This window comes from Tilletiaria anomala (genome assembly GCF_000711695.1).
Source record: "Tilletiaria anomala UBC 951 chromosome Unknown K437scaffold_99, whole genome shotgun sequence".
Classification (NCBI taxonomy): domain Eukaryota; kingdom Fungi; phylum Basidiomycota; class Exobasidiomycetes; order Georgefischeriales; family Tilletiariaceae; genus Tilletiaria; species Tilletiaria anomala.
This window is the reverse complement of record NW_013546923.1, coordinates 19,532-45,926: the sequence shown is the minus strand read 5'-3', so window position 1 is coordinate 45,926 and position 26,395 is coordinate 19,532. Positions and strand designations below refer to the sequence as shown.

The window sequence follows — 26,395 nt, the reverse complement described above, 5'->3', positions numbered from 1 at the left end:
GAGCAAGTATAAGATATATACATGGTGGGTGCCTCCGCATGTAAACCACTCGAAATTCTTTACAAATCACAGTATGTATTTCTACGATACATAAGAGTCGCTCATTGTATCTTCACAGGATGCAGCGAAAGGAAGCTCAAGTTGCTTCCAAATTGGTGCAGTTGATGTGAGCAATACGGACAAGCTCAAGAGCGATAATATGGCCCTGAAATAAATACTTTCTCGATTCTGTCATACACATGCGACCTTTCGGAGAGCCAGATATTCGGATCAATCGGTCGACCGAGGTCGCTCACTTCGGAGGCCGACCCCGCCGGGTAACCTTGCTCCTTTCTCGGGCGAGCTTCCTAGACGCCCTCTTCTCCGCCCGTACAGCGTTCATGTCCAACGGAGCGCGGCACCGCATCAGCTTGATCTGCGGAGGGGCAGGACTCAGACTGGTCATTTCCGGGAGGGAAGCGTTGGGTATAGAAGCTGACATGGCGGAATCAAGCCATGTCATGGCAGGCTGTCCGTGTGCTTCTTTGATGCATGACCTCACAAGGACATCCCTCGGAAAAAGAACAGCCGCGCAGCGCCGGACGGACATTTTGGCCGCGAGTGTAGTTTCAGACCCCCGAGGAAGCACCAGTAATTGCCAGCAGCGCAGCCCTAATTTCCTTCGGAGCGCAGAAAGCGTTGCAAACAGGACCGGTATATGAGCTGTCAAGCCAGCCGGGTCGACATCATGGCGGCACAGCAACAGCGAATTTGCTTCGTCACATTCTTGTGGCTGCAAAGCTGTCTCTTCAGTGCATGCTTGATGTTGTTTTTGATCATCCTTGTCTGATGGCATGACTTTCTTGCGGAGATGCCGAATGTGCTGTTCCAGCACTCTGGTGCATTGATTGATCCCAATGACACCTCTGGACGCCTGAAAATCTTGCTCGTGGGCCCATGACTTCATTTGATCAGTAGATTCGAATGCATCTTGCGGCCTGGGGATTGAAGCATACAATCAGCTCATTCCTGTCTCATCGTACGTTGCAAGACTACCGACCAGTCGAGACAGAAAGGGCTTGATAGGACTGGTCGAAAGACAGACTTTGATGGTTTGTCGGTTTTTGGACGACGCGCTCGCAGGCCCATTTGTGCTCGATCTGGCACGTAGTCTCAAATAGGAACGCACTTTTCAGGTCTGTCGACCCATCCAAAACTGCCTTTGGCTGTTTGGCTTGCAGCCCCTGAGTGTAGAAGCGAGGAGAGACTTTTCCGCCGGGAGTTATTGTGATGAACAACTTAATCGAGTGCATGTAATGATGGGGCCTGAGATGCATCTTGAGGGAGAAATGATGATGTGACTCGAGCTGGTTCCGCCCCTCTGCCTCACTCTTGGCCATGAGAGAATTATGAAGGTTGTCGTCAATGTCCAGATGGGGTCTTCCCAATCCATATACACCGTTGTTTATAACCTCGCTTGGCTCATTGGACGATTGGTTACTCGGAGCTTGAGGTCAATGAGCCTTGACAACACTGAAAGGCCACATTCGCTGTTCGAGGTTGGGCCCCTGCTTCCGAGAAAATGCCCGCTCCGCTTCCTGCTGCTGCCGAATACATTGCCGGAGGGGTGACGTCCTCGAGGGAGCCGCTGAATGCTGCTTCGCCTTCTACCTTGGCTCCTACGGCCAATGGAAATTCGAGCGAGCATGCTACATTGGGCGCGGATGAAGCGTACAAAGGCAAGACGGTGCTGATCGACAACTACGACAGCTTCACTTACAACATCGTCGAGGTGAGCAATTTTCTTCCGCCATCGCAGCGCACTTTCATGCCTGACGTAACAACATCACTGTGCAACCTCTCGACAGTTCCTTTCTGAGCTTGGCGCAGATGTGATTGTCTTCAGGAATGACAAGGTCACAGTCAACGAGATCGAGGCTCTCCGGCCAGCGAACATCGTCATCAGCCCAGGGCCAGGGCACCCTCTGACTGACTCAGGGATCAGCATAGAGTGCATCAAGCACTTTGCTGGTAAAATCCCCATGATGGGAGTTTGCATGGGTCTGCAAACCATCTATGCAGCATACGCCGGCACGGTTGAATTCGCTGGCGAAATTCTGCACGGAAAAACATCCAAGATTGTTCACGATGGAAAAGGGCTTTATGCAGGTCTGGATCCCGACGGAGTGGTTGGAACGCGATATCACTCCTTGGCTGCACAAATTTCATCTTTGCCGTCCGAACTAGTCGTCACCAGCAAAACGGACTCGGGAGTCGTCATGGGAATCAGGCATACGCGCTACACCGTCGAGGCAATGCAGTACCATCCGGAGAGCATCCTGAGCAAAGGAGGCAAGGAGATGATGCGTAACTTTCTCTCCTGGAAATCTGGCACCTGGGCCGATTGCTCCCAAGCTCTCATCGATGCGGAAGCTATCGCACATGCTGAGAGCACGAAGACACCAATCATGGCGATGATGCTTACAGGAAGCCAGCTTACTAGCAACGGAAGCGACTCGGAAAATAGTGCCAAGATAGCGCCAAAGCTCGAAACCATTCTACAGCGCATCCATGCCCAGCGCTTGAAGGATATCGCTGCCACGAAGGCGCAGCCTGGCTTCTCGCAGAGGGACCTTGACATTGCCCTGGCAATGCATTTGGCTCCTCCACAAATATCCTTCCCACAAAGGCTGATCAGAAACGCGGAACGAAGATTGCCAGGGGTGATGGCAGAAATGAAAAGAGCATCGCCTTCGAAGGGCGACATCGACCCGCTAGCTCACGCCGGTGCTCAAGCTGCTGCTTATGCCAAGGGTGGAGCAAGCGTCATTTCGGTACTCACCGAGCCGAAATGGTTCAAAGGAACCCTGCACGACCTCAGCCTTGCAAGGCGTGCAATTGACAGCATGCAGGACCGCCCCGCCATCTTGCGAAAAGACTTCATCGTCGATACTTATCAAATCGCGGAAGCCCGTTTGGCAGGTGCGGATACGGTTCTCCTGATCGTTGCCATGCTCGAAGATGCACAACTGCAAGTGCTTTACGAATACAGCTGCTCTCTGGGCATGGAACCTTTAGTTGAAGTCAACAATCTCGAGGAAATGCAGCGGGCCCTGAAGCTTGGCGCGAAAGTCATCGGAGTCAACAACCGTAATTTACATGATTTTAAGGTTGACATGGAAACGACAAGCAGGCTGGCGTCAGTGGCTGAAGCGAACAACGTGATTCTGTGCGCCCTCAGCGGGATCTCGGGCCGTGCCGACGTGGTCAAGTATCAGAAAGAAGGAGTCAAGGCAGTGCTTGTCGGTGAGGCGCTCATGCGATCTTCGGATAAGAAGCGCTTCATCGACGAGCTTCTTGGGTTGACAAACGGAATTAAGAACAGCGATACGAGCGTCATGCAGTCCCCACTGGTCAAGATCTGCGGCCTGCAAACATCAGAGAGCGCTATGACCGCGACACTGGCCGGTGCAGACTTTTTAGGATTCATCCTTGCACCGAACACGAAGCGGACGGTCACTCTGGCTCAAGCAGCCGACATTATCAACGTCGTTCGTTCCGTCAAGGGTGCACACGATAGTTCCAAGAGCGACGTTTATGGAAAAATACAAACGGAACAGGCGATGTTGTCAGCGTCGCCTTGGTTCGCCACTGCGGCGAACAGGCTCAAGTCTCACCCCCATAGACCGCTCATCGTCGGAGTGTTCCGAGATCAGCCCCTTGACGAAATCAAGCATGTCGCGGAAACGCTGCGCTTGGATGTCGTGCAACTACATGGTCGGACCGAATCGGTCGAGTGGGCCAAGTTCCTACCCGGCGTTTGGGTCATTCGGGTATTCAGCGTCGATTCGAACTCTAATGCGCAATCGGCATCCCTTGCGGATGTCTTTCGGCCGGGCCTGCATCACATCGCAGCTCTCGATTCTGGTAGCGGCGGTACCGGTGAACCCTTTGATTGGAGCATCGCTTCCACTTTGGCCAATGTGGACATTGTCTCGAACATTGTTCACGGGACGATGCCGGCCCGACAACCTCTGATGCTCGCCGGCGGCCTGCATGCTGGCAACGTTGCACGTGCGATTCAAGCAGCACGTCCCTTGATCGTTGATACTAGCAGTGGCGTGGAAACCGAGGGCCGCAAGGACGGGACAAAGATCAGGGAATTTGTAGAGGCGGTAAAAGCCACAAAGATTCTTGCATGATTGTAATATACAGTGCGAGTTGCAAGATGCTGGACGAGGATTGGATCATCTACAAAAAGTATTGCGACGACGACATGCGTGAAGGCGTCGTCCTCTCCTGGTCGGGAACTTGAAGAACCATAAATGGGGGGGAAAGATGATGAGACGTTGTCTTGTAAGGGCAAGCGAGAGTCTCACCTGCGCTAAAGATCTTGAAGTTATTCTGATCAAATCCGACCTTGCTGGCCTCTTTGTCTATTGCCAGGAGGTCGGGAATGCTGAATATTGAAGCGACATTTCCGCAGCGGTAACAGTAATTAGGAGCCGACCAGACCGTCACGATCTGACCGTCATGCATGAGTTTGCTGAAAGACAGAAGACATGAGTATGTGAGCGTCGAGAAAAGAAAGTATTCTGTGGGATTCCGAACACAATCGCACTCACTACCCCTCCTGTACAAGCTGATGAGCACGAGCGATCAGATCGAGCGAATTGATGTGATTGAACTGCATCGATGCGTGTCTGAGGTCAGCTAACCCCCTCACGGAAGGTCTTAGAGAATGTGGCCGTACGAACCTCTTGTGTCACAGCCCCTCCGAATAACCAACCTGCGCCTCTTGGACTGACACTCCAGCTCTCTATTTCATCTGGATCCGACCACATAAGGTCTGGCGATGAGAAGGAGAGGACCGTCAGCGCAACCTTGAGGTACGAGCAATGTGCTGTAGCGAACTCACCACAAAAAGCGCCCTCGTGCGGGATTTCTTGTGCGCGTGCAATAATCCGGATCTGGTCAAGCGTCCTGACATCTGGACTGAGCCCTCCGTGGACGCACAGCACTCGTCCATCGACGATCTGTGAGGGCCAATGAGTGGAAATCACGATATGAGCTATGGGCGAAACACTGCAAGGGAGACGCCCAATGCTGGTCCTTACCGCCGCAAGATTTAGGTAATCGAATACCTGGCAGCAACTTTTCCAGACGTTCGCGTTTCCATATTTGTGCTGGCATTCGTCTTTATGAGGAAAGGAGGACCACTGTGTCAAACCGATTTCTTTGATCGAGGTACGGCGGTTTCGGACCAATCACCATAGAAGCCATAGACCTGCGTGATTTGCCGACTCTCATGATTCCCGCGTAATAAAGTCACTCGATCCGGCCATCTGAGACAAATGGGAATGCGTCAGTCTCGGATTCGTGGTGAGAGCGCTCAGGGCTCACAAACGGCACACGCACCTTGCTTTGAGTGTCATGAGTAGCGAAAAGGTTTCGAGGCTAAAGTAACCCCGATCTACAAAGTCTCCCTGTGGAATGGAATCAATCCGCATTTATGTTGAGCTGTCAGAGAAAAGCTGCAGAAGAACGCCCAAAGCTAGCGGAGCTGGCCAATGTACCATGAAAATGTAGCTGGTATCTGGTGGTTTGCCGCCCACCTTGAGGAGCTCGAGGAGGTCCCAAAACTGGCCATGTATGTCGCCGCATACCGTCACCGGAGAAGGTACGGGTTGGATGTTGCTCTCCTCCATTAGAATTAGCTTTACTTGCTCGCATAGAGCTTTCATGTCAGCCTCTGGAAGATATTTGCATTGGCTGAGCTGCGCGATCCAGCTATCGGGTGTCCCGATGACCATCGTGTCTGCAATCTACGTCGTATATCGGCGTGTTGCGGTTGAGAGGGAACGACAGAGGATATGTGCCGAGTCGCGTGACCTCGACCGCGTAAGGCCTTCTCGTGTATATAACTAGAAGTTGTGTGTGGCGACGGCCAAGAGTGCTCGATGCGTTACTGGGCCGCTTGGGCGAAGGGATTGCCGCTGTGATGAGGGGGAGTCTTCTCGTCTGCCACCGGCACCACTTCGTGCGTATATTGTGCAACCTTGCACGCTCCTACAGCCAGATTGCTGTTCCTATTCATCTGGTCCTGGAGATTGATTCCCTTCATCTATCAGCAGTGGTGCATTCCAATCTCATCACCTTGATTCAATTCATCGATAGCTGAACTCTTGTCGAAATGCTTGTTGGCCATGCCTGCTGTGGCTTCACAAACATAAAGCATGATGAAGGAATTGCACCGAATATTCCTCTGGATGCCGATATATGCTGCATATGGGGGGATGACTTTTTGAGAGGGCGGAACGAGAAATGGACGTGTTGCCAGGATACCGTGCACTGGGGGACAGTGTGCCGCGAATAGCCCCTTTTCGGATGGGACGGATGAGAAAGTCAAATGCTCTTCGATCACAAGGCTCGGGGTGCCACAATGAATCATTACTGCCATACCATGTTCACCACCTTGAGTCGAGGCCATCCACCTCGATTTCATCAACACCACCTCTCTGCATGCTCGCCGCTCCGATGAGCATGCTGCAACCTTGCCTCACGCTTCCTTGACGACCACCAACTCTCTCATGACTGGACGACCGAACGATTGAGCTTTGCATCCATACCCTGTTACGAACTGCCCGCTCAACTTACGACAATCCCTCTACACTTGATCTGGTAGAGCACGATCATCGATACCTCCTTTCGTTCCTGTGCAGAGAATCCTACCCGGAGCAACAATGCACGCACCCTGCTTCTTTCGAATCTTCCTCATTGGCTGTTACCTGCTCGTCAGCAGTGCTGTCTTTGTAGCGGCCATGCCCGCAGCGACTCCTGCTCCCAGGGCTGTCACCCACGAAGTAGGCAGGCTCTCTGCCCAGAGGCGTGTTCCCCAGCAGCAAAAGCACAGCCCGCAGGCGCAGCACATCTCTGCAAGGGTGCAGGTGACAGAGCTGCCTAAGTTCGAATGGTACAGCGATGAAGCAGAAGACCAGGTCGATGCCAGCCCAGCACCCACGCCAGCCTTCATTGCCGGACGCGATGACCAGCCATCCGTACCTTTGAGCCAGCTGGGATCTCCCACTTTCCCCCCGCAGTATCCTTCTTGCCGCAAGTGCCAGAAAAGCTACTCAAGCATCAGCAGCTGCATGGAGGCATCCTCCGTCTTTGCCAACGCCACGTCCATCTTCAACAACCCGCTGAACTACATAGCAGTCATCAAGTGCGCCTGCACTGACACATTCCAGGCTGTGTATCCACAATGTGTCGACTGCTTGTGAGTAGTCTTTGTCCTCTCATGCTTCACAGCGTGCCAGCAAAGCTGTTGCTGAACGTGCCATTTTACCCTGCGCACCAGCCAACACACTGATCAATGCTGGTGGTTGGGCACAGATCCGAAAGGGACTGGCGCCCCACAGCTCGTGACGAACATTCGCCAGATCTGTGGCTTTGGATCTGCCCTTCTCGGAGGCGTAGCTGGCGCAAACGGGATGAATCACTCACACAATGTGTCCATCGTACCAACCTATACGGACGTTTCTACAACGTGAGTGCATTCAGTTACTTTGGAAGGATCACGGAAACGCTGACACGCTTCACTGGACTGTTGTGACTGGATTGCTTCATTGTGCTCGTGCTTATTATCACAGTGCAGCTGGATATATCGGTGGGTTGCGACGGACTTTTCATTTCAGTGAGGGTTTGCAGCTGATTCGATGCGCGACATCATGGTCCTCCTTTCCGAAATCTCCAGACCAAAGTGCTGGCAGCATCTTCGGTGCAGCAGCTTCCCTTCAAGCTGGATCCGCTTCAGTTGTCGCCTTGCTCTCGACAGCAGCTGCAGGTATATTTTTGTTGTGGTAATTTGCCTTTCATGGCTTTGCTTCTTTATTTACAATCAAAAGCAAAAGTCTAGTCTGTACGACTGTTCTGGTATCATGGGCGCTGGGTGCTTAGCATGACTACAGCACCTTCTGCAAGTATACTGCCAAGATAAGCAGGAAAAGTGTGAAAAGCACTGTCCAAGGGATCGATAGTCCTGTAAATGGAATGACTGGAAGTTAGCACATCTCCGCTCCAAAGGACGCAGCAAGCATGATCGTTCGTTGGTGCTCACCGTCTGCAGTGACTACGCTGTTCAATTCGACCAGCCTCAAGGTGTTGTCGGCGCTGCCGCTGACAAGATACTTGCCCGAAGGGCTGAAGCGAATGCAGGTTGCGGGAAAACTGTGTGCGCTGAGGATTCGAACCAATGGCTGCCGTAGATGGTATTTCTCTTGAGAATCCGAGCACTTCAAGTTGCATCCAAAACGACTCACTCTGAGATTGTGCGAATCGAGCACTCCTACGCTCAGGTCAGAGCTTGAGAAGCCGAGTCGCGTTCCATCGGAGCTGGAAGGGCGCGGCAGTTGAGCGTGTGTGTTACGAGGGAAAACAAAGCAGCTCACCTGACATCAAAGCTTGTTACCGGCTTGTCCGACACATGCTTCGTCTCAATCAGATCCCAGGTCTCGGCGTTCCATGCGGTCACAAAGCTTCAAATTGATACAGAGAAGCACCAGCAATGAAAAGAGGAGCCACACTATCATGCATGCCTTGGCAATCTCACCTCTTTCGCGCAGATGCGCTACGCTTGCCCCTACCGCCCGCATCACCACTTGCATTCACAACGGTGAAAAGCTTGTTACGGCTAGCATCTCCTCTCCCAAAGCGCGCCGCCCTGAAGGCGCATGTGCCGTTACCACCGAGCGCCGGGTTCTGTATCGTCTGCAAGACAGTGGGTCCGTGCTCATTTCCTTCTTTCCCAGGTGGTACGGTGCTGAGCACTTTTAGTTTGGCAGCTGAGGCCAGCACGACAGCAGCACCACTTTCTGCAAAACTGCCGTCGTAGATCTCCGTTGCAGCGAATTCTCGAGAGTCCGATGGCCAGAGTGAACGTAATGAGGGATACTCTTGCAATGCTAGCTGGTAGAGCGCGCGGGAAGCCTTAAGTTGCGGCCGTGTTCAGGGAAGCGCAGGACTATCCCACCTGTACTCACAGTTCCATCGGTACCTGCCGATAAGAGAGTGCTGCCATGCTGTGATAACCGTAAAACTTTCTGTAGTATGGGACGAGGGGTACATTGCATCAGTATCGCTTTTGGGTCTCGCTAAAACTCATGCAAGGGCTCCATCGCACTTGGTAATGCTCGGGATCGGTGATGTTCAGCGACGCCGAGGAAGCCGAAGGCTTGATCTCCGAGCTGCTGCAGCGAAACAAGATGCCAAGCCGTGAGCAAGTCTCCATTCGGCAAACGTGTGCAAATGAACATACAACGACCCTTCTTTATCGCTTTCCCCAAGCTGGAAAGAGAACACACGCAATGATTTATTTTGCCTTTGCTTCATATCTGATGCGACAGAGTTGATGGCGCATAGTATACGTTGACCCTGACGAATGCAGGTGCATCAGAGGAGATGCCCATGAATATCACAAGGTGGATATGAGATCTCACCTGACGGTCCACAGTCATACACATTGGCGCGTCTTCATCGCGACTGAGCTTGATTTCGGCGAGTTGCTCAAGTCTTTGGCCCGGCCCATCAATCCTTGCAATGCGCTACACGTAACTCAAATGCCTCGATTAGCGGGCGCCTTGTAATTATCATCTGTGCGACGGTCACGACTCACAATTGCGTTGGCCACGCCGCTGCGGCCCGCGCCACCGCCCCCTGCATACACCAGCACATCATCGTCGATAAAGTCGACAGCATATACGGGGATCCCCACACTGCAGCTGAAATGCTGAACTCGCGGCATATTGCTGAAGCACACAGTCTACGATCTCGCACCCAACTGGCCGATACAGAGTGCGCCTCCGATTGAGATGAACGCGAAGAGCTGTGAGGATGAATAATGCCCTGGATGATGGATGGCCTCGACGTGTTGCGGACTATTGCGGAACGCAGCGCGTCTCCTATGTTTGCCTCTCTGCTCTTCATGTCTCATCGTTTGCGCTCGCAATTGACACTGAATTATCCAATGCCGACCAATTTGGCTTAAAGTTTACATATGATCTGATTTGTACGTCGTGGCAAAGGATATTAATGCGACCCGAGTCTGGCTCATGCCCGAACAACAAGTTCAAAGATGCCGAGACAGATTTTAAGACCGGACCCAGGTAAATCGATGCCACTGGCGCTTGATGACAACAATCGTGAAGTAGGAGTTTCATGTCAAAACGCGAAAAGTCGTGCATGTGAACGCTTCTGTAAATGACCTCCGCACGTCAAAAAGGGAACATGCTGGTCAATACTTAAGAAGCTGAAGGCGGTCGTGTCGGACATGTACTCAAAGGAAAACGTGGAAGGAGGAAGCCAGCAGTTGGCTTGTATCCTTGGCGGACTTGATTGTCGAACTTTCGTGCCTCTCAGTAGATATCACGCTCCGTACCTCTCAAGGCGCCTCCATGGGTTTGCGTGCTTTCTCGGTTTCACATCTACTATTGCCATGCTTAAAGGTGTTTAGAACATACAGAGAAGCCTCCACACTCCTTCACTCCTCGGTCTCGGCGTCCGGGCGTTTCTAAGATGTAGATGAGAATCAGCAATCCAAGCTGACTCGCCGTAAGCTGGGTCCAAATAGCCTCACCTTGAAGAATGCTTGTCTCCTCTTCTCCTTTTCTTCCCTCCAGCTGAGCCCCCCTGGCACTTGGCCGTGCTCACCCTCCGAGGCTTTACCCGAAGCATATGAAGATACGGACGGCAGTCCAACCATCGATCGCCCAGCGGCGTCAAATGTCCCTACCAGTGCTGCCATCCCTGCACAAGCGCCGAACATCATAGGGAGCGATCGAGCTGGGTGACATTAAAGAAGAAGGGGAACACTCAATCAGCCAGGTGTTGGGAGAAGCGGACATCTCTTTAAGGAGACTCACCTTGAGCGCCGGCGACCAGACCGGCTGCACACCCGCCTGCGGCTCCGTTGTAAGGGTCATTTTTCTGCCTGACATTCGCAACTGCGGCGTCTGTGAATGCGAAGGCACCACCCATGGCGGCTACAAGAAAGTTTGACCGGCGAGTAAACTCAAGTTAGCTGCCCTTGTGAAATGTAAATTCACTGTGGAGAAGAGGTTCGAACGCACTGAAAGTGGCGATAGTAGACCCGTATCGGGTGAAGATACCCATGGCACCGGCATTGTGCTTGCCCAGGCTGTTTTGGACCGCGCTGATTATCAGACCGGCTCCTGCCGACAAGCCGGCGGCGCTCATGCCTGTCGAGAAGGCACTGCGCTCGACGAAGGTCTCCTCCTCGACGGAAGGAGCCTTGTCCTGGTTGTGGCTTGCCATCGTGAGCAATTGCTTTTCCCTTGCCCCCAACGCAAAGTTTGACCTGAAGACAGTGCCACAGAAGGCTTTGAACGACTGGCCAAGCAACCGCAAGCTCAAAGGCCCTTTGTAGAGCTGGGCACCGTAAGATGCAATGACATTCACTCTGCTGTTCATGCTGGTGAGAGGAAGGCGGACAGGTGCGGATCGAGACTTCCAGCTAGGACCCGCCATTGCAGTGTGCTCAGACACCGCACCCTTTCTCCACCGAAAGCCGCTTTTCTTGTCTGGGCTCTCTCGGCCGAAATATTTTACAACATTCCAAACCTTGGGGTCGCCTCTGTGGCCACTCGTTATCCGATATTTCAAACAAACTGCCATGTACCTCTCCGACCATGTGATGAATTAGCTGGCTGCGCTTTCCTAATCTCTGACTATTTCTGCCGCCCACCTCTTGGTGGGCATCAGTGCGAGATGGAGCCTGGCAGAGCACTGGCTCTTTCCGCCCAGACGGGAGGGTACGTGTGCATTTCGCAGTCTGCTGGGTTGGTAGATTCTCTGATCTTTCTTGGCTTGTCACCGCAGGCAACCGGCGTCGCCAGCAACTCCCGATGAGATTCGTTTGGTGAGAGAGAATAGGCTGAAAGGTAAGCCCAATGGTACGCGTGTGAACGGTAAAGGTCGGGTATGCTGAGCACAACTATCTTTGTCCTGCGCAGCCAAGGCAAGGATTCAGCAACTAGCTGCAGCCAGGAGACAGGTGTCACACCATGAGCGCCCATCTGGCCCAATCCGCGTGGAAACCCGACACAATCTCAACTTGGACACGCGATCCGGGCCTTCTACCTCCCGCGATGCCGATGAGTCTGTTCGGTTTGCCAGTAAGCGCCAGAAGATGTCTCATGATCAAGGCATTGTTCCACTTCCTCGGGACAAGAGTCTCGGACAGTATATCGAATTTGATCTGAGCAAGTTGCACAACTCCAAAGGCGGATTCCTGATCGATGAGGACGTATCTGTGGAAGGCAAGCTCAAGACCTTGGAAGACATCAAGCGGGAGCGCGAACGAGAGCGTGAAAGAGCGAAGGCACTGCAAGAACCAGGTGAGTGCCATCTTGCAGGGTTGCATCAGTCTTACACGAAACCGACTAACAGCAACGTTATGATATCTTCATCATAAGGCATATCGCTTGATCCTGACAAGCAGACCCAGTGTCGTGAATGTGGAACGAAGGAGATAGACGATGTCACGAGGAAGGTCTTCGGCATGCTTGTTTGCAAAATGTGTATGAGAGAGAAGCCCGAAAAGTATAGTCTGTTGACGAAGACGGAAGTTAAGGAGGTGAGTGGTTCAAGAAATGAGAGGGTGGCAGTAATTCGCTAATCATGCGAATCATCAAATCTCGGCAGGACTATCTTCTGACAGACTGTAAGTCGTCCTGAATTGCGGTCGGAGGGACGCGCCAACTCACATTACCTCTGTACTCAACCAGCGGAGTTACGTGATGGCGAATTATTGCCGCATCTGCTGAAAGCGAACCCACACAAGGCCACGTACAGCAACATGATGTTGTTTCTGCGGTGTCAGGTTGAAGATTTCGCCTTCGGCCCGCAGAAATGGGGCTCAGAGGAAGGGTTAGATGCGGAATTCCGACGAAGGGAGGACGAGAAGACGCGAAAGCGAGGGAAAAGGTTTGCGCAAAAATTAGCGGATCTGCGTAGGCGCACACGAGACAATGTGTGGCAAAAGAGACAGGATGAGATCCATGTCCACGACTATCAGTCGGTACTCCAAGCCGGGAGGGAACACGTCCAGCGTTGCGGAGATTGCGGACATGAGATCGAGGTCGAAGAATTCTGAACGATAACGAGATATCGTAGTGGGACGACCACTTGACTGTAGCATAGTTGTTTCTCTTCTGTATTTTCAATACGACCCTATTTGACGAGGCTGTCAACAAATTCTGTGAGCAACAGATGTCACAATTCGGTGGTTTGTGGCGGCATCTCGTGTAGGGGACCGCGGATTGCGAGCACTCTCACTTGTGACCTCGGCAGCATTCACCACCACTCTTGTCGTTGACACTCATATGTCATTCAACACAGCATCACACCGCTCGTTGGCAACAATTTGAATCCTTGCCGGCTCGTTGTCATCAGAAGCGCCGAGAATTAAGACTACGTTTGACGTGCGATCGCTTTTGCTGAGCCCAGCAGGTTGACCCGGCAGGCCTACCCAGGTGCGGTCGCGATATCAAAGACGGACCCCTTCACAAGAATCTTAAGTGCACTACCTGTCAAAGATGGCATTCAGCAAGAAAGAACGCACCGGCGAGAATGCCAAGCCGCTCGGTAGCGCACGACGTTGGGGAGCGCCTGCCACAGGGACTGACGATAGGAGCGGGACTGGCAGCGCCGTAACAAATGGCGCTGAGCGCCCCAGTTGGGGTGTGCAAGAATTAGCCTCGTCAAGTTCTCCGAAGAAATCGGAGTACACAGATTCCCATACCAGCGGCCCAAATGGAGCAACCGCACCAGGCTGGGATGATGATAGCGTTGTGCATCACATTGGCGAAACTTCGCATTATGGAGGGTCGGGCTTGTCATCAAAATCGAGCAACAGCCGGGCTATCCAAAGGGAAGACTGGTCCAGGCTTGATTACGGGGACACTGTTTACTCTCGCGGAAACGAGTCGAGGTGGTCCAATTCGCTCTCCCGGGAGCCCTGTTACCGAAATCAGAAAGGGCGTACGGGAGAAAATGTAACTGCTCTGGGTGTCCACGGGTGCTGGGGTGGCAATGTGGAGGGGCAGCAAAGGGTTGCTGACACGGATGAGGATGCAGGTCAAGAAAACCCTCAGGAGGTCGGTCCCATTTCAACTCAGAGAGACGGCGCAGAAACTTCAACTCAGATTATGCCCGCACAGCATCCAATTCAGAGCATACATGCGCCCAGCCATCCCAACGGCACTGCGAAGAAACAGGAGAGACAAGCCGCCATGCCCAGTGCAAAAGCTATCGCTATCACCGGTAAGTGCAACTATAGCTGTGCACACCTCCATGTGTCTCGAGTGCTCAATCGCAAACTTGAATCCTTTCATCCATAGCCGCGGCACCCGAATCGCAGAGATACCCACAATTGACATCGCAAATACCACACGAGCCGCCAATAGCCCCACAGCTGAAGCGAGCTCGACCTGTCAAGGAGGAGCACCGACTAGCATCGCCCAGCGACTCCGATCCATGGGACAACATGTCAGACGATGGCACTGATATGGACGATGGAACTGATGTCAAACCGACCAAGAGAAGGAGCAAGCATGAGTCCGGCGCGCAGCTGGTTACGCATCTTCCAAAAGTCGATGAGGAGGCTCTTGAGACCTTCAGAGAAGTGGAATCCAACGTATACTTCTCCAATAAGATCGGCCGCAGCAAAGGGCAAATGGACGGGATGGTCTGCGATTGTGTCTTTAATCCGAGTGAGTGCTCGGGTCGTATGCTCGCAACTTGACATGGGGCGAGCTGTTCGGCACTAAAAATTTCTTTCTCATAGAAAAAGAGCAGCTCAGCGGTCTCGTCGCTTGCGGTGATGAGGCCGAATGCATCAACCGGCTGACACAAATCGAGTGTTGCGAGGAAACCTGTCTGTGCAGAGAGCACTGTCAAAACCTGAGGTAAGCACATTGTGCTGGCAGACGATGTTCTAAAGCTCAGGACCTTGTGCTACTTCCTTCCGTCACAAAAACAGGTTTCAGAAGAAGCAGTATGCTCAAGTGGACATTGTCAGGACCGAGAAGAAGGGTTTCGGTCTGCGTGCAACATATGGCATTGAAGCGTAAGTAATCGCTTTGAAACCTTGTGAAAAGTGAATACTGACTCTCAGGCACGCTCAGCGATGCTTTTGTTTATGAATACATCGGAGAGATCATCCCTCAGAACAGCTTCCTGAAGAGGATGCAAGCCTACAAGGACGAAGGCTTGGAGCACTTTTACTTCATGGCCCTTGCCCGCGAAGAGGTGTGTCAAGCTCGGGTTGCGTTTGCAGGTATGAGCGTTCAACTGACTGTCCTCGATTTCACGCATTCAGTACATTGATGCCACCAAAGTAGGCGGGAAAGCCAGATTCATCAATCACAGCTGCAATCCGAATTGCTACGTCTCCAAATGGCACGTCGGCAAGCACATGCGTATGGGTATCTTTGCCAAGAGGCCGATCATCGCCGGCGAGGAGTTGAGCTTCAACTACAATGTCGATCGCTACGGCAACGACGCCCAGCCGTGCTACTGCGGGGAGCCCAACTGCGTTGGTACAATTGGTGGGAAGACGCAAACGGATGTTGCAGGCATGGATGATCTCTTTATCGATGGTGCGTTAAAATCTCTGGGATGTGATGCGCACGTTGCTGAAATTTATCCCAACGCAGCTCTTGGTATTAGCGATGAGGTGGATATGGCCGGTGCGCGAGGATCGAAGCAGAAGAAGAGCAAGCAACTCGGTATCGACTTTACTGTGAGGCCACGCGGTTTGCCTTCGCACTTTCACAAATCGCTGACCAGCACGTCACTGAATTTATTGATAGCCAACGCTGAGCCCTGTACCCAAGGAGGATGTGGCGATGGTTGTCAATGCTACGCGTCAAGCCACTTCGAATCCTCGCATTCTTCCGATGCTGCTCACGCGAATACAGCTGACTTCCGAGCCAGACGTCAATCGCGCATTCGTACAATTGCACGGCCTCGTGTTGATGGCTGGCGTCCTTGAAGAGTGGAAGGACAACAAGGATGTGGTGATGCTCGCCCTCGGCTGTCTTGCTCGGTGGCCTATGATCGCCCGTAACAAAGTCAACGACACAGGTATTGCAGCACAAGTCAAGGAGCTTGTCAGCTCCAGCGATGCGGATATTGCAGAGGTGGCCACATCAGTCTCTGACATGTGGAACGCGTTAACTGTCGGCTACCGAATCGCTCGGCGAGAGTCAGGGCAGGGCTTTGCTGACGATCCCATGGTATGGCCTGGTGCACGAAGACATCATGCAGCACACATCGACGAACACTTCGATGTGGATGGCCCTGCGGAACAACCCACAGCGGACGAGTCATCCTCCGAAGTATCACCGTTCTTGGGTCAAGGTGCCGCTCCTTTACCAGTGACTATGCTCAAGACAGTGGCCGATGCTGTCACACAAGATGCTCCCACGGACGTAGCCATGCAAGAGCCGACTGAGGCCGAGATGAGAGAGGAGGCCATCTGCGAGGCACAATTTTGGCCTGCTCGTCAAGCCACGCCGAGCATTTCGGCGATCATCAATCGTGCTAAGCAGAGAGCAGAGCTGGAGCGGCGGATGCAAGAAGAGGCTCTGGCGTCTGCGCAAGCGAGCGCAATTGCCGCAGCGGATCGGGCTCTGCGCAAGCAAGCACGTGTTCTGCCGACAGATTCATCGAGACCACACAAGAGGCGGCGAAAGGAGATTGCACGTCAGACCGTAAAGACGCCGGAGCGCAAGCTGTACAAGCAGATTGGCGAGTTGATCGTGGCAACTATGTCCAAGCACAAAAAGTCATTTGAGAAGGAGTCGTTCAAGCGACATGCGAAGGAGGTGAGAGATCTCACGGAAGGTTATGACGGATATTAAAAGTTTAGTCTGCGACAGACGCTGATTATGACTGCCTTGCCTCTCCGCCCCCCCCCTTCCACGGAATCAGTTGACGGAGCTGATCTGTGCCAAGGAGCTGAAGAAAGCCAAGGAAAGAGAATGGCCGCCGAAAGACGGGCAAGTGACACTGTCGGAGGAGAAGCGGGGCAAGATGAAGAAGTTCGCCAAGGAGTACATCGCCAAGATCATCGCGCACAAAGAGAAAGTGGCGGCAGTTGCCAAAGCCAAGACGCAACGCGAGCAAAAGGAAGGCGGAAAGTTGCGGGCGGACGAAGAGGCAGGCGTGGAAGGTATGCTGTGAGCCTCGCTCTCTGCACCCGATGTGCCGTCCCTATGTAGGCAAAGCAGGTCAAGGAAAGCACATTCACCTCTAGGTATATGCAAACGTGGAATGCTTAGTCGATAAATACAAAAATGATTACCAGGACGGCGCGGATTGTGCCCGTCTATACTTCTAGTGCAGCTTGCACTTTGCCTGCGCCCTGGCAACCTTAGCAAGGAGGTCGACCTGCTCAGCGACTTGCTGCAGGACTTTGAGCACCCTCCCGTTGCCATTTGCGAAGGCGTACTCTTCGTACTCGATCCCCCACTTGTGCGCAAAAGGCTTGACGAACCTGTCACGCGCTTCCCGCAGGTTATGCCGCGGCAGGCGTGGAAAGAGGTGGTGGGAGACTTGCATGTGAAGGCCGCCGTGCAGGAAGTCGAGGTATGTGGGGCACTGGACATCCATGGTTGTTCGGATTTGGCGCCTGGCGAAGCTTTCGCTCAGGCCGAGGTCGTCAGAGGACTGGGCAAAGTGCGACAGGACAATCTGGATGTGCAACGGGGAGGTGAGGACATGGCTGATAAGCACGTAGGCGATTCGCAGTTTCCAGCTCGGCAGGTGTGCCAGTGCGCCGAAAATGTACCAGCGCGTCCAGAAGGCCAAGCCGAGCAGCTCGAGGTAGAACCACCTGTCGCGGCGCGCTTGGAGCAGGAGGAAGGAGTAGGAGTTGCTGTAGAGGTTGAAGCGACCTAGCGACATAACCACATAGTAGAGCTTGTGCTGGAAGCGGAGGAACAGGCGCGAGGGAGCATCAAAGGCAAGGACTCGGCGGTAGTAGCTGCTCCACAGGCCGATAGTGACGGTGTCTTGATCGGCCTTGCTCGTCTTATTCTCTTCCTCCTCTCCCGCCTTGGTCTCTTCCACTTTTGGAGAAGTAGGGCCGTCCCGCTGCCAGACAAGGAATTTTGGACTGATGGCAAAGAAGGGCATGTGTTGAATATCTGGATCGTGTTCTGGGTGGTTGGTGACGAGGTGGTGTATGTCGTGGTTGTCGCACCACCAGCCGATGCTGAGACCACCGAGAAAGTCGGCAATGAGTGTTCCGATAACCCTGTCTACAGCATGGTTGTGCGTGATGCCGCTGTGGCCAGCGTCGTGAGCGGTGAAGGTTGCTTGGTGCCAGAGGAGGCCGAGGAAGGTAGAAGAGAGGAGGAAATAGGATGTGCGGCCATGGGCAAAAGCGTAAAAGTAGAACGCGAGCAGGCCGAGGAGTGCGTAACGTGTGCACTCGCGGACGTAGCCGATCGGCCGAAGCTGGTACAGTCCTGCGTCTTTGACTTGCTGATGTAGTTGTTTGTAGGCACGCGAGATCTGCGCTTCCTTCGTCGCGTCGATGCACGGTGGGTCTGGTGGAGGCTCAAGGAGCTCTACGGGGAGAGGAAAGTCGGTGGGCCGTGCTGGTGAAAGTGCTGCGGGAGATGTCTGCTGTCCGGTAGCAAGCGCAGCTGTGGGACGTCGGTCCAGGTAGCGTTGCCACGTGTCGAGATGGGCGTGCGGATGATCGAGCCCTCGACCCTTTCTGTAACCGAGCTGTACGGGGGGAACGAGCGGCTTGTACAGCGGCTGGTCCTGCAGGTCGAAATGTGCGACGACAAAGGCACTCATGCGCCGCAGCGTCTGGTCGCAGTGGTACGCCTCGATCTCGTCGCTGGCGTCACGCCCGACAAAGTGGAGGATGGCGAGAGCGCCACCGGGGTGCTGGGCGAGCCAGTTGTCGAGCTTGTAAACCCTGTGCGCGTGTAGGACCAGCGTCTCTCCCTGTGCGATGCGGTGGGCCAGCTGGGTTCGCGTGATGCTGGCTTTCCGTTGTGAAGCTCCTGCAGGCTTGCAAAGGGCATTGATGCCGTCTGTCGAAGAGGGCGAGGTTAGGGAGCTGGAACTGGATCTGGAACTGGAACTGGAACTGGAGCTGGAAGAACCAGCGCCAAAGCCGGCACTGGAGCCGGCGTCGGGCATGATGTGCAACGATCAACAAGCCGCCTCGGAATAAGTACGGGGCGGGAGGGAGGGCCGGGGCCGAGGCAGCGGAAGGCGACGGTGATGATGACGGGAACGAGGAAGAGGCAAGTGTGTATGGTCTATGAGTACATGAACCGAGAGAGAGGACCTGAGACGCCCATGTTACATGCTCTGGAAGCAAAAAACATTACATGCCAAAAACGTTCCTTAAAGAGTAAAACGTACCAAAAATGCAATTTCAACACCTTTAAAATGGGATATTCTCCATATGGATTACGTTCCACAAATCATAAGACACTATCCCAGGAGACTGTGCTAGTGCCTTCAGAGTCTTCGAGGCGCAGTTGCCAGCGAGGAGTCTCCACAACATCAACAAGTCCATCAATATATACGTTCAGTCTACACTTCCAAACTCAGTGTCGTCGCAAACGTCAAGTTAATCAGCATCAGGATCTAAGGAACCTACGCGACTGGTCTGTCTATCTGAATATTGCAAAGGGCTCTATCAATTGCTCTGGACATTCGCAGCCAGTTTTTTTGGTAAATGATTGTCAACCCCCCTCCCCCCCGAGAAGTCCACTTCACTCTTTCAGCGCTGGATGATGTAAAACACCATCATAACATCAAAGCCTTCAGATCCTACACTACAGCTGCCGTGCGCTCGAAAGCTTGCTTTACAGCTTTGGCACCAGTGAGCTCTTTCCCCTGAGAGGCACCACCGCGAGATGACGCATGTGCAGCGTCATTCTCCGCAGCAAGCGCGGCCTGCTCCTCCGTGGACATGGCGCGAATGTAGGTTGCTGTTGCCCAAATAATAGCAGCTGCACGCTTCTTGCCATCTGTGTGGTAGCACAAGGTCTCCATCGGTACACCATCCAGTTCCAGCCTCCTTGTGAATTCTCGACATGGAGTGTACGCACTAGGCAAATCAGCAATGCTCAATGCCGTGAGCTCCGCCGCTTCGGCTGGCGTACTTGAAGCAGCAGCAACAGCAGCCTTCCGGTCTTGAACCTGATTCTGGAAGAGAAAGCTGAGGATCGTTGGCTTGCGTGGCTTCTTAATTCGGTCTGCATTGACGCATTCAGCGCGGCCAATATGCTGTCGCGCCTCTTCCTGATGGTCATTGAATGAAGGCTGTGATTCTTGACCTTCATACGAGAAATCGCATCAGTCTCGCGGCTCGCCAAGGGGAAAAACTCCTACTTGCGGCTTGCATAGCTGTCGTGCGGATTGGTCCAAGGCAGGACCGGCGGTACAAAGGATGCGGTTTGCTGTTGCTGTTGGACTGATGAAATCGTCATCGTGACTTTCTTCTCGAGGTTGCTCGTCTCGACGACTTTCTTTGGGAGGTTGCTCATCTCGAGAACGACCATCGTCCGTAGCTATGGCCCTATCTTCTGACGGATGTGGGCGCTCCACGTTGAAGGTCAAAGTTAGATGCAACGATACTGGCATCGACGAGCCCAGCTTGTCGTTTACAAGCTTTGGCATAGTTTCAATAATACAAACACATGTTGTCGCGTCTCGTCAGTCTCAGTAGCGGCGCCCAGCAGGTCTGACCGGGTCGCGTCACCATGGCATCCGTACAAAATCTACATGGCAACACTTGGTTCACAAGCACGTCAGTGTACTGCAGTCTGCAACGTTTATTGATTCACTCCGTCATTAAGCTGGCCGATGTCACAGGCGCTGTACGCCTTCGCGGCATTCTTTCCTTCGTCTTACTTCCCAGATTGGAAAGAACGCGTACGGTGATCCATTGTGCTTGGCACGTGAGTGGCCATTCCCTTGGCTGTCAGCTCAATTACTCTACACGCTGTCGCGACAAGTTTGCCATCACCTACGAGTCGGTCGAGCGTCTTTGGTCGTCCTTACGCAATCTCGTGCTTACCATTCGAAGCACGACAAAGGTGCACAGACAACTAACGCTCAGTAATCGCGTTGGCTCCTTGCGGAAAGAGGGGAGAGAGGCTGACTGCAGGTCCCTTCATCGAGGCGGGCTACCCCCACTCCCTCCATTGAATTGATTGATGCTATGAATGCGGAGATTGAAGCCCAGCTGTCGTCAAAAGACGCAGGCTGGTGTGTAATTCGGTGCAAACGCTCTTTCTTTTACGGCCCAAGCAGAAAAGAAAGAATTCTATGCGGCGCAAAAGAGTCATCCTCATTTTGATTTCCATTCAATTGTCATTCCAACTTGCAAGATATTCACTCGTGCTAAATGGCCACGTGCACACGGTAATGGTGACAACACATCCACGGCTCATCGCCCCGCGCCGGGTCAATTAGCGTACATATTTTACTGCGGGCTGCTCGAGCGCCGGAACACTATCCAAGGGGACGCTCGCTGCCGGGGGGCGCGCCCACGGGGAGGGCGTCGCGTCTGCGACGCGATTCGATTCTATTCTCGTCGTATCCTACGCAAGAGCACAGTGACCACGGCTGACGAGCTAGGTCGCGGATAGCACAATGTTTGCTTCATCTTCCGCATCAGGCTCGGCCTCCAGCCCCGCTTCCTCATCGGCCTCGCCGGCTGTTGAGCAAAACGGCAACCAGGCTCAAGTCAAGATGGTAGCCGGGGCCAAGCGGCCGAGGAAGCAGAGGCAGGCTATTTCTTGCACAGAATGCAGGCAGAGGAAACTAAAGTGCGTCTCTTGATTTGGATCACTTCGTTTGTGGTAATACAAGCGCTGACGAGCGGAATTTTCCACTTGACGCCCTCGCAGATGCGACCGCAAAGTACCCGGCTGCTCGGCATGCATCAAGCGCAAGCTCCCACCAGGCCGATGCAAATTTGGCGACGAGCGCGATTTCGAGTCACCCGAACAGCGCGATGCCAGGCTGGCACGGATGGCCGCCGCGTCCTCCAAGCGCGCAAAGAAGCGACAGGCAGCCGCAGCGGCCAAGGCGGCTGCCGCGGGCGAATCTTCAGGGCAGGGAGACGTGTCTGGGTGGCAACAGCATCAGCATTTACAGCAAAAGATTGGCGGCCGGTCAGAAGGGAGCGATGATGAGCAGAGTAGCGACGAAGATGCTAGCGACGAAGATGACGAGGAGGAGGAAGGGGATGGAGACTTGCTCTCCGCTTTCGCACCGCCGCGCAAGCGCGTCGAAAGCTCCGGCGTTGGCGCTGGAACTGGTGCAGGAGACTTCTACAGCACACCGGGTCAGCCTCGCTCCTCATTCTCTTCCCAGAATAGCCACGTGGGCAGTCCACTCCCCGGAGAGTCACGGACCCCTTCCTTGACGCCGAATACATCCATGCCACATTTTTCTTGCGCTGCCGGTGGCAATGGGGGCCCTGCACTATCGGGTCCCCTGCCGGCTGCAGGCGTGCCTATCCTCAGCAGCGTGGGCGGTGTGCCGAATCTCGAGGCGCTGCGCTCAGCCGCCGCCGTCGCTGCGCAAGCGGCAGTAGCAGCGGGTGCGGGAGGGATACCAATAGGAGGAAGCAACGCAGCAGGCGGGGCAGGCCTAGGCGTCGTACCCACTGCCGCAGCAACCACATCCGCCTCTACTCAAGCCGTTTCTGCGTCCGCTGCAACAACAGCAGCGGCCATCGCAGCAGCAGCATTCCCGTCGCTCTCCGCGGCGCAACACGCGCAGATCGCAGCGCAAGCGTGCAGCAATGCGTTCGCCGCGCATGCGCAGGCGCAGGCGCAGCATATTGCCAAATCTAACAGCGCCCACAGCATCGCTGCGCTCGTCGCCGCCATGTCATCGAGTCGCAATGGGGTTGCTCCTGCTGGCGCGCTATCTTGTCCCTCTTCAGGGCACGCATCACCCTTGCTCGCCGGCACAGCCACCCAAGGTGGGCCTTCTTTACCCGCTGCTGTGGGAGCTCCCAGAGCACTCGGCGCTACCATGTCCTCGCTGAGGCGGACCGCGCCAGAAGACGTCACGCTCATACCTGCGCTGGAGTTCGCCCAGGCGCACGAGGTTTCCAGAACCGCTGCCCTCAAGCGCGCACTGTCCCCTGGAAGATCGGCACGCTCTGCATCAAGGCCCGGATCAGGGTTAGCGCAAGGATCAATAACAGCTTCTGCTTCTTCCACATCGTCCACGTCTGCTTCTGCTGTTTCGGCACCCACGAGCATGCAGCGCAAAGGCCATAGCCACACACCCTCATCGCGCACGCATCCGGAGGAGACGGATGACCTGATGGACACGCTGTCCAGCACCGATACCACAAATGCTGCGCTCGGCCTGCAGCGGCTCTACGAGAGCGCAGAGACGCTCAGCATGCTTGCTGGTGGGTGCAGCGCTGGTGCGGGCTCAGGAGCTGCTGTGGGTAGTCCAGCAGGAGCGCAAGCACCAGGCTCGACGACAGGCGTTGCTGCAGAGCAGGAACGCAGCGCCAGCAACAGCAGTGTTGGCAGCGCAGTCAAAGCCGAGCTGACTAGGCAAGCTGCACTTGGCAGCGCTGTTGAAGCTAAGGAAAATGCCGCTAATGGCAGGGTTGTATTTGGCGACAGCGGGGCTGCGATCGAAACAGGTGGGACAATAGGGACAGCAGCGGGCCCCTGCCCCGTTGTCGACACAGCGAGTAAGGTAGGGGCCGGTGCATCTGAAGCGTCTCCTTCCCCTTCTGCTGGATTGGGAAGGCACGGATCTCCGTTGGATCACGCCAGCAACGTCAAGGTGGAGCCGAGTGGTCGCGGTCTCGGTGGGATGGGCAGAACCACAATGTCACCAGCCCCGCCGCTTGGTTCATCCCCGCGCCACCTGGGCGGTAGTGGCAGCGGTAGCGGTAGCCGTACCATCAACAACTCTTCCCTCGCTGCCATCAGCGCCGAGTTGATTTTCCGCGACAGCATGCTCGAGGCGAGTGCTAAATCACGCGCACTGGCGCTGTTGCCGGGAAAGCACGAGACTGTGCATCTGATGCAGTGCTATCTGGAGGAACTAGGCGTTGTCATCCCGTTCGTCCGTCCGGATTTCGTCATGAAGGAACTCGAGCTGCTTTATGACAGCCTGGAAACCAAGACAGGTAGTAAACCTGGCTCGGTCAGCAGCATCGCCGGCACACCCATATTGGCGCCCACGAAGACTAAGAACGAGCAACACCCTCAGCAACAGCAGAGCGCCGCTGCAGTCGTCAACCCTGTCGTCGGGACCGGACCTGGAGCAGGCCTACCGCATCCACGCCTGACGTTCCTCGCATATGTCCTTTTTGCGCTCGGCTCCATTGCCGAGCTGCTTCCTTCGAGCTATCTGATCAGTCACAACATCATTCGGAGCTCAGACCAAGTGTCACAGATGCTGCACGACTGGCAAGAGGCTGCTATCGGCTGCATTGACGCAGCAGAGCTCGCTGCAAATCCTAGCTTAGAAGGTGTGCAGGCTACGCTTGTTGCTGTCATTGCGCTCGCACACCGGTTCCGGCATAAGGACTTGCTGCGCCTGCTCGACAGCTCTACGAGGGCTGCGCGCCGGCTCGGGCTCGACCGCCTCGGCTCGGCAGACTCTTCAATCTCGCCCGGCCCGAGCCCGGATCTACAAATTGACCCTGCGAAGCGGACGCTACAGCACTGGTGGATCGATCCGGAGATTGAGATGTCTTCCGCGAATCTGGAGATTGGAAGAGCCGTCTGGAGTGGTATATTGATGGCGGATTGGAACCATTGCGGGCTCAATGGCAGCTACAATATCGATCCGCACAGTTATACTTCACGTCCGCCGATGGCCCCAGCCCGACCCGAATTCATCAGGGTCGGTTTCCCTTCCGTGAGTGCCAACGGAGCGTGCGCAGTGCCAAACCCTCTCGAGCATCCGACTGAATCATTTCTAATCATTCTTAGCCCCATGATGCATGGTTGGCTCTGTTGGAGACCGCAGAGATCGCGCGCAGATGGCTGGATCTGACGAAGACGCACAAAATGCTCGGAACATCTGTCGACTATTCCGCCGTGCTCGCGCTTGACGATGAACTCTCTGCTATTCTCACGCGGCGCAGCTGGACGGAAAAGGATGCTGATCTGACCTTTGGCCAGCCGCAAGTTGCCGAGTCGGACGACATCAAGAGGCTGAGGCGACAGGCGTCGCTCATCCGATCCTCCGTCTACCATCGTACGCTCAAGTTGCATTGCACATTCATGTCGCTCGGTTACCGCAATCCGGGCGAGTACGGTCCGTCGGTTCGCAGATCTTTGGAGAGCGCCAACGCCCTCGTGGAAGAGGCAAGGACGATAAGTCAGCGCGGTTGGCTGTCATCAAGAGATCGAGTGAGTCGAGGAGTTTGTCACGCCTTGTCATGAAGGCGCTTTGCTGACTAGGACGTTCTTCCCAACCCTGCAGATCCAAAAGTACTATCTCTTCCAAGCCTGCTTGACCATGATCACGGACTTGTGGTATCGTCCACGCGCACTCTATCCTGCTAACAGTCTGAGCGGAGGCGGTGAGCTCTTCGCCGGCGCCGGTATAACAGACGACAAAGCGCCAGCGAGTGATAGTGAAACGCGCCAGATGCAAGAGAACCTCATCTTTATCATAGACAGGCTCAAGGACGAAGGCCAGGTGACGGAGGGGTCCGTGCTGCATGGAGCCAGCGCGAATCTCGAGCGACTCCTTGCCGCGACTGTGCAGAGGGCTTCGTCACAACCTACGGCAGCGGGCGCAGTCGGACTCTCGCTCAGTAGGCGCAACTCCGAGTACGGCATCCCATCTAGTAAAGCTGCAAGTTCCGACGGCGGAGCAGCTACAGATTCCGTGCTGCCGTCTTCAGCTGCACTGCTACCGTCTGCCTCGGACGGGGATGGCATGGTCGAGCTGTTAGATGCGCACCTTTCCAGGCTGTCCGACATGACTCCGCAGAACTCGCTGATGCATCTGGATACCAGCAACGGGTTTGCGGATGGATTCGGAGGCAGTGTCTCGAACGCAGACTTTGCGGGTTTCATGAGCGCCGGTAGCAGCAGCCAATCTCACGATCTCGGCTCGTTCATTTCCACGGGCCTTGACTGGGACCAGGCGTGGACGGACTTATTTGAGACCTTGGAAGGCGACGCGACCGAGCTCGTGGTATAATGTTCCGCATGCAAACTTGCTCTTTGGAGAGTGTATAATCTGCCTGCTCTGCCATCGGGAGAGCATGGATCGCATCTGTTGTACGTGTAACAACTAATTCTATGTAAAGCTGCCGCAATATCACACCTGCGCCTCATTCTGC

At 54.4% G+C, this 26,395-nt stretch overlaps 12 protein-coding genes across 12 annotated transcripts; 6 read left to right on the top strand and 6 right to left on the bottom strand.

Annotated features, from left to right (window-relative positions):
• Positions 1-96: 96 nt before the first annotated feature.
• On the bottom strand, positions 97-1,255 carry K437DRAFT_258893 (uncharacterized protein). The gene is made up of 2 exons (XM_013385726.1): positions 1,040-1,255; positions 97-977 (listed from the first exon to the last, which is right to left on the bottom strand). Exons 1-2 carry the CDS (start codon positions 1,126-1,128, stop codon positions 293-295), a joined length of 774 nt encoding a protein of 257 aa, XP_013241180.1. The 5' UTR covers positions 1,129-1,255; the 3' UTR covers positions 97-292.
• Positions 1,256-1,400: 145 nt separating this feature from the next.
• Positions 1,401-4,234, top strand: K437DRAFT_275902 (IGPS-domain-containing protein). The gene is made up of 2 exons (XM_013385725.1): positions 1,401-1,771; positions 1,848-4,234. The coding sequence occupies exons 1-2, from the start codon at positions 1,562-1,564 to the stop codon at positions 4,179-4,181; spliced, it is 2,544 nt and encodes an 847-aa protein (XP_013241179.1). The 5' UTR covers positions 1,401-1,561; the 3' UTR covers positions 4,182-4,234.
• K437DRAFT_258891 (putative serine/threonine protein phosphatase ppe1) lies at positions 4,106-6,150 on the bottom strand. Its single transcript, XM_013385724.1, has 9 exons — positions 5,556-6,150; positions 5,398-5,465; positions 5,251-5,324; positions 5,097-5,176; positions 4,898-5,015; positions 4,737-4,828; positions 4,605-4,666; positions 4,359-4,525; positions 4,106-4,289 (listed from the first exon to the last, which is right to left on the bottom strand). The coding sequence occupies exons 1-9, from the start codon at positions 5,790-5,792 to the stop codon at positions 4,231-4,233; spliced, it is 957 nt and encodes a 318-aa protein (XP_013241178.1). The 5' UTR covers positions 5,793-6,150; the 3' UTR covers positions 4,106-4,230.
• A 650-nt stretch (positions 6,151-6,800) lies between these two features.
• K437DRAFT_270171 (uncharacterized protein) lies at positions 6,801-7,845 on the top strand (the record flags this gene model as incomplete). Its single annotated transcript, XM_013385723.1, has 4 exons — positions 6,801-7,258; positions 7,340-7,528; positions 7,632-7,648; positions 7,736-7,845. 4 exons carry the CDS (start codon positions 6,801-6,803, stop codon positions 7,843-7,845), a joined length of 774 nt encoding a protein of 257 aa, XP_013241177.1.
• K437DRAFT_258888 (WD40 repeat-like protein) lies at positions 7,840-10,014 on the bottom strand. The gene is made up of 10 exons (XM_013385722.1): positions 9,653-10,014; positions 9,477-9,581; positions 9,296-9,411; positions 9,161-9,227; positions 9,021-9,080; positions 8,591-8,946; positions 8,430-8,516; positions 8,301-8,373; positions 8,099-8,237; positions 7,840-8,020 (listed from the first exon to the last, which is right to left on the bottom strand). The coding sequence occupies exons 1-10, from the start codon at positions 9,779-9,781 to the stop codon at positions 7,944-7,946; spliced, it is 1,209 nt and encodes a 402-aa protein (XP_013241176.1). The 5' UTR covers positions 9,782-10,014; the 3' UTR covers positions 7,840-7,943.
• A 94-nt stretch (positions 10,015-10,108) lies between these two features.
• On the bottom strand, positions 10,109-11,321 carry K437DRAFT_239250 (uncharacterized protein). The gene is made up of 4 exons (XM_013385721.1): positions 11,106-11,321; positions 10,899-11,018; positions 10,613-10,818; positions 10,109-10,546 (listed from the first exon to the last, which is right to left on the bottom strand). Exons 1-4 carry the CDS (start codon positions 11,308-11,310, stop codon positions 10,517-10,519), a joined length of 561 nt encoding a protein of 186 aa, XP_013241175.1. The 5' UTR covers positions 11,311-11,321; the 3' UTR covers positions 10,109-10,516.
• Positions 11,322-12,184: 863 nt separating this feature from the next.
• K437DRAFT_227766 (DNA repair protein) lies at positions 12,185-13,150 on the top strand (the record flags this gene model as incomplete). Its single annotated transcript, XM_013385720.1, has 4 exons — positions 12,185-12,392; positions 12,471-12,631; positions 12,700-12,718; positions 12,783-13,150. 4 exons carry the CDS (start codon positions 12,185-12,187, stop codon positions 13,148-13,150), a joined length of 756 nt encoding a protein of 251 aa, XP_013241174.1.
• A 156-nt stretch (positions 13,151-13,306) lies between these two features.
• K437DRAFT_195078 (uncharacterized protein) lies at positions 13,307-14,471 on the top strand. Its single transcript, XM_013385719.1, has one exon. It carries the CDS (start codon positions 13,593-13,595, stop codon positions 14,394-14,396), a length of 804 nt encoding a protein of 267 aa, XP_013241173.1. The 5' UTR covers positions 13,307-13,592; the 3' UTR covers positions 14,397-14,471.
• A 92-nt stretch (positions 14,472-14,563) lies between these two features.
• K437DRAFT_227728 (SET domain-containing protein) lies at positions 14,564-17,244 on the top strand (the record flags this gene model as incomplete). Its single annotated transcript, XM_013385718.1, has 9 exons — positions 14,564-14,768; positions 14,849-14,963; positions 15,038-15,124; positions 15,183-15,306; positions 15,377-15,656; positions 15,714-15,799; positions 15,870-16,305; positions 16,420-16,886; positions 16,993-17,244. 9 exons carry the CDS (start codon positions 14,564-14,566, stop codon positions 17,242-17,244), a joined length of 2,052 nt encoding a protein of 683 aa, XP_013241172.1.
• Positions 17,245-17,310: 66 nt separating this feature from the next.
• K437DRAFT_258884 (fatty acid/sphingolipid desaturase) lies at positions 17,311-19,375 on the bottom strand. Its single transcript, XM_013385717.1, has one exon. The coding sequence runs from the start codon at positions 19,222-19,224 to the stop codon at positions 17,398-17,400; it is 1,827 nt and encodes a 608-aa protein (XP_013241171.1). The 5' UTR covers positions 19,225-19,375; the 3' UTR covers positions 17,311-17,397.
• Positions 19,376-19,652: 277 nt separating this feature from the next.
• Positions 19,653-20,600, bottom strand: K437DRAFT_275894 (uncharacterized protein; the record flags this gene model as incomplete). The annotated part of the gene is made up of 3 exons (XM_013385716.1): positions 19,653-20,066; positions 20,148-20,361; positions 20,484-20,600. The coding sequence occupies 3 exons, from the start codon at positions 20,598-20,600 to the stop codon at positions 19,867-19,869; spliced, it is 531 nt and encodes a 176-aa protein (XP_013241170.1). The 3' UTR covers positions 19,653-19,866.
• An 843-nt stretch (positions 20,601-21,443) lies between these two features.
• Positions 21,444-26,369, top strand: K437DRAFT_275893 (uncharacterized protein). Its single transcript, XM_013385715.1, has 4 exons — positions 21,444-21,872; positions 21,954-24,954; positions 25,029-25,451; positions 25,525-26,369. Exons 1-4 carry the CDS (start codon positions 21,697-21,699, stop codon positions 26,251-26,253), a joined length of 4,329 nt encoding a protein of 1,442 aa, XP_013241169.1. The 5' UTR covers positions 21,444-21,696; the 3' UTR covers positions 26,254-26,369.
• Positions 26,370-26,395: the final 26 nt, after the last annotated feature.